The 5948-nt window shown below is 35.8% G+C and overlaps 1 protein-coding gene across 1 annotated transcript; it reads left to right on the forward strand.

Annotated features, from left to right (window-relative positions):
- The first annotated feature begins 4041 nt into the window (after nucleotides 1-4041).
- LOC118357096 (olfactory receptor 4M1) lies at nucleotides 4042-4989 on the forward strand. The gene has a single exon (XM_035728215.1). It carries the CDS (start codon nucleotides 4048-4050, stop codon nucleotides 4987-4989), a length of 942 nt encoding a protein of 313 aa, XP_035584108.1. The 5' UTR covers nucleotides 4042-4047.
- The last annotated feature ends 959 nt before the right edge of the window (nucleotides 4990-5948 follow it).

Here is a 5948-nt window from a genome sequence, read left to right on the forward strand (position 1 = left end):
CAGTTCTTTGTGTTGCAAGCTTTTGATTTCCAGGAAGGGCTAAGATGAGTGACTTTTACTCTGGGAGACACTGGCTTCTTCATTCACATCTTTCTCTAAGGAAAGAGAATCAACAATGGTCATGATGATAGCTAACATTTTAAAAATGCCTCTTGTATGAGGGTAATCCAGTATCTCTTGAGTCATTTAATCTTTTACTCTTTCAGGATCTCTGTGCTAGACTCCTTAATTTCTCAAATTGGCAAGGTAACTATTCTCTGTGTGATTACTAAGAGCTTGGCTAGATGCATGGATGAACACTGCATTGTTGGTAAGGAAGAAGTTCTGCACAGATTTTTACTTTTCCCCAAAGCATTTGTTCCCTTGAGGAGAGTTCACGGTTCACTCACCTGTAGGGAAAGCCTCTGTACTTCTAGGTATCTCCATAGTCATCCTCTAGATACTACATCCCTGCAGATTAAACATAGAATGGGAATTCAGTAGATGTTGTTAAAAGAAGAACAGGCCTTTTTAGATTTCACATATAAGTGAGATCATGCAGTATTTCTTTGTTTGGCTTATTTCACTTAGCATAACATCCTCCAGGTTCATCCATGTTGTTGCAAATGGATGATAGCTAATATTTTAGAATCTCTTTTTTTTAAAGACAGAATTATATATATAATAATTATTATATTATTATTATATCACATTTCCTTTTTGGGTGTGAGAGTAGAATGGTTGTTACCAGGGACAAGGAGGTGGGGGAAATTGGAAGATGTTGGTCAAAAACAAAGTTGCAGTTATGTAGAATGAATAGATAAGTTTGGAGATCTAATGTACAGAATAATTACTATCATTAATAATACTGTATTGAAGTCTGAAAATTTGCTAAGAGAGTAGGTTTCAGGTGTTCTTGTAACTGAAAAAACCATGAAAACTGAAAACTGAAAAAAAAAAAACCCTGAAAAAACTGTGTGAAGAGATTGTTAATTAACTTGATGATAGTACTCATTTCACGTGCATATGTGTATGAAATTGTGTTGTACACCTTAAATATATACAATTTTTATTTAAAGACAATAAAAAGAGGAGCAGGCTTGGGAGGTGTAGTGTAGGCAGAATAAAGTAAAACCTGCTTGACCAACTAATACAGCTGCTCTAAGAGTTAAGTGCTGGCTTAGGTTAGCTAACTCTAGATGACAGCCTAGGAAGGAAATGCCCTAACCCAGCCTCCATGGATGGCTTATCTCCTCCCAGAATTCCCACAAACGTAATTCCTTGCTCTGGATTATATTGGCACAACCCCAAGTTTTTCTTAGAGTTATGGACAGAGCATTCCTAAATATTTATGGCAGATTCATTCAAATTTTATTAAAAACCTGAATGTGCGGGATGAACCTCATTTTAGACATGGAAGATATAAAGTTACATTTTTAATAGTATGACAATAATGACTACAATATAACACTAAATCCTCTAATTGCATCTCCTAAATATTTTCTAAAGAAAACACTTTATTTCTCTCAATAGCTGTTGCTTTATCTGTAGTTTATTTTTATTTTATTTTTTTAAAGATTTTATTTATTTACTTGAGAGAGAATGAGAGAGAGAGCATGAGAGGGGGGAGGGTCAGAGGGAGAAGCAGACTCCCCGCTGAGCAGGGAGCCCAATGTAGGACTCGATCCCGGGACTCCAGGATCATGACCTGAGCCGGAGGCAGTTGCTTAACCAACTGAGCCACCCAGGCACCCTGCTTTATCTGTAGTTTAAGCCATATCTAATCCTACTACAATTTATTTACAAAGTGGCCAGGGTGATATTTCTAAATCACAAATTTTGTTAAGCTTTTTATATAGCTTAACAAGCTATATAATATAGCAATCTATTCCAAAATATATTGGAAACTGTTAAAATCTAATTTTCTTTTTATAGACCATATTACTTGGTCCTTGGCCATCTCTACTCTGTTCTTGTGCTTCGGTAAGTTGCAGGTCTTCTGTAGTTCCTACAAACTTTTCCCTATCACAAGGCCTTTGTATTTGCTCTTCTCTATTCCTAAAATGCTTTTCTTCTATTTTCAAAGTTAGGTGAAATGTCACCAGTTCAAAGATGCTTTTCTTAAAAAGCCCTCACCATCACTACCACATGCCACTACCATTTATTCTCTGTCATAATTCCCTTTTTAATTCCCTCTTGTCTCTTATTAATAGTGGTAATTATTTATTTTGCTTATTTGTAGTTCATTGACTTATTGTTTGCTTACTAATTTTTTGTCTGTCTATATTTCTAAAATGGAAGTTCAGTGAGGCAGAAACTGAGTCTTCCTTGTTCATTGTTGTGTTCTCAGCAGTTAGCACATAGTAGATGTTCCCTAAATATGTGTTGAAGAAACGAATAATTTACAGAAGTGACACAGAAGGTATATATTTTGGGATAGAGCTTTCAACATCATATGTAAAGTTTTATGAAGGCTATCAGGCACCTTCTACAGGTAAATATAATAAAACCATTGCTTTCTGGATTCCTAGGAAATAATGTCAGTCCGGGTAATCATGCTCTTAAGAAAGTTGAGGATTGAAAACTGGCAGCATTATCTTTCTTTTGACTAAAATCTTTCTAAACTGAATTTTAAATTTCCTTATCTTACTAAACATGATTAATTAAATCACTGAGGCCCACCCTGGGCTATTCATGGATGTGGGAATATTTACTCTTTTGCTAAATAATGCCATAATGCTGAGCTTTCTGAATGTTTTTTTCTGCTTTTTGTGTCAGATTGCGGCTAAGTACTGGTCTTTCTCCGTGTGTCTACTTGTAGTGAACCATCCCTTCTTTATGAATGCTTTTTTAACAGATCAGGAAGGCAAGGCATATGTTTATGTTTGTTAAAATTATGCACAAACTGAGTCAGTAGATTGCAGGGAAGAAACACTGGGTTTCTTCAGTCAATAGTATACATAAGCTTTAGTGCCTGGAAGCTGTTAAATCTGGTTTTATAGTATCTTTTTTTTTTGGTTTTATAGAATCTTAATTTTGTTTTTCTATGCTTACTTCCTGAGGAGAGGAAATATTATAAAATAGCACATCAGTAGAACAGAAAAAACTCTTCAGTATTGGCTGTCGGTTATAAGAAATACTTTCTTCAATGGGCAGTTTTTATATTAAGCATATTTGGTAAAGTGAACGATTATCTTATTTTTATTTGATGGGTTTTGTTCTATCTAATAGTGGTAGGTTCAATACTAGGACTTGAGCAAAATTTTAGCAATAATCTTATTCCCATTGTCACCTTGAAGTGGCAGAATGGGTCAGCTTGGGTGGCAAGCATACCCATTCCTCAGATCACTATATCTTTTTCCTACCTTCCTGGAACAGTGGATAAACTGCATGTTCCATGGAATAATGGCATCTGGTCATAGCCAGAAGAATTTTCATATATGTCCCTGCATTGTTGCATATTGTGGCTATTTATATTGCTAACGATTAAGCTGTATAGGCTTTGGTTAAGGAAAAAATGACCATTCACCACACATGAAGCCCTGAGATCTTTTTGAAAGATTAAAATGAAAGCAATGCCAGATCAGTGTGCCTGCTATTAGACAACAAGCATAAGTATCCAGGTTGGCTAGATTTCTCAACAACAACAACAACAAAAAATCTAGAAATAACTAGCTTTTCTTATTACCAGTTTATAATTTGGCTTCTCTCATAAATAGCTACACATATTGCTTACTAAGGTAGATATATGAGAAAAGGATTAGTGCACTGCTGAGTTTCATAAAAAATAGAAATTAATTACATTAATAGATTGGGATTTTTGGTTTCAGATATGTGACATGCTTCATATGGTTTCAGTATTTCTAATTTTCAGGTCATCACTTATTCTTTCAATATCTTGGGTTATCAGACATCAGATGGGACAATCAAATGTATCTTAATAAGTCCCTTAATGACACAGACCAATCTGATGATTTCAATAGCAGTAAAATAAATCTAGTTAAATGTTATTTGGAATAATTGTAATTTATTTATTTTTTATAGCCATATTATTTTAAAAGCGAAGAAATGGAACCTGCAAATTACACCAGGGTGACAGAATTTGTTCTCACTGGCCTATCCCAGACTCGAGAGGTACAACTAGTCCTATTTGTTATATTTCTATCCTTCTATCTGTTCATACTTCCAGGAAATATTCTTATTATTTGTGCCATCAGACTTGACCCTCATTTGACCTCACCCATGTATTTCCTGTTGGCTAATCTGGCCTTCCTTGACATTTGGTACTCCTCCATCACAGCCCCTAAAATGCTCGTAGACTTCTTTGTGGAAAGGAAGAGAATTTCCTTTGGTGGGTGCATTGCACAGCTCTTCTTCTTGCACTTCATTGGGGCCTCCGAGATGTTCCTGCTCACAGTAATGGCCTTTGACCGCTATGCTGCTATCTGCCGCCCTCTCCACTATGCTACTATCATGAATCGACGTCTCTGCTGTATCCTGGTGGCTCTCTCCTGGTTGGGGGGCTTTATTCATTCTATAATACAAGTGGCTTTCATTGTTCGACTTCCCTTCTGTGAGCCCAGTGAGTTAGACAGTTACTTCTGTGACATCACGCAGGTAGTCCGGATTGCCTGTGGCAATACCTTCCCAGAGGAGTTAGTGATGATTTTTAGTAGTGGTCTGATCTCTGTGGTATGTTTCATTGCTCTCCTAATGTCCTATGCCTTCCTCCTGGCCATGCTGAAGAAACACTCAGGCTCAGGGGAGAGTACCAGCCGGGCCATGTCCACCTGCTATTCCCACATCACCATTGTGGTGTTTATGTTTGGGCCATCCATCTACATTTATGCTCACCCATTTGACTCTTTTTCCCTAGATAAGGTGGTGTCTGTGTTCCATACTGTGATATTCCCTTTACTTAATCCCATTATCTACACCTTGCGAAATAAGGAAGTAAAGACGGCCATGAGGAAGTTGGTCAACAGATATATGTTATGCAGAGAGAAGTGAAAGATAAGTGGCATATTCTATAATCTTGCTGAGGGTCATTATCCTAAAGTAGGAAGCATTTGCAACAGTAATAATGCTTTCACTACCTTTTTTCATCTGAGTTCTTAAATTCTCACCAGGTTTTTGTAGCCAGTCTCTACTTACATCTTCCAGTGTGAAAGCGGACTTGGAGGAAAGGGATTCTAAGTTGGCTGGAATTGACAGACATCTAGCTGTGTGATTTTAAAAGATTCTTATCTCCTTTGTCATTTTTTGTGTGTTTTCTGTATTTTCTAATTCTGTTTCTCATGTTAAAATTACATTAGTAGGGTGCTGCTTTTGTTAGCCCTATAATCCAGAGTTCTTTCCCATTAAACCATTTTTTTTTTTAGTACATATGAAAGAGACCTGAATGTACTGGTTCTCATAATCCTTTAGTGAATTATTTAGTAGAGATCAATTTACTATTCCTTAACACTAAGAACCTAATTACCGACTGTGCTTCAGAATATAAAAGATAGTTTAGAATATTTGAGTTCATATAAATTTATTTATTTAAATTAACTTTCAAATTCAAAACTAAGATTCTGTCCATCAAAGAGAGAGAGCATTTGTGTGTTCTGAGCTTTAGTCTTATGTTTTCTTTGATAACATAATATGACTAGACTTTGAAAGGAACAGATACCTGTCAGCTTCAGGAATGAATATATATAAATAAGTGATGAAAACGATGAAAACCTCAGGTACACAGGATGGAATGATGGCACATAAAGTTTATTCTTTGCTTTGGCACTTTTTCTCTTTGATGACCTTCTTTCATCTTCAAAGCTAGAGTGACTTCTCTTCTAAGAACCCAAATATACTGATTGAAATTATGATTCCTGAATTTTGAGTTGACTTCTCATTGTTTGGAAATGAATAAAATATTAGACATCTCTAATATTTTACAACAGAACATGAAAAAAAACTAACATACAAAA

Source organism: Zalophus californianus, chromosome 6, assembly GCF_009762305.2.
Source record: "Zalophus californianus isolate mZalCal1 chromosome 6, mZalCal1.pri.v2, whole genome shotgun sequence".
Classification (NCBI taxonomy): domain Eukaryota; kingdom Metazoa; phylum Chordata; class Mammalia; order Carnivora; family Otariidae; genus Zalophus; species Zalophus californianus.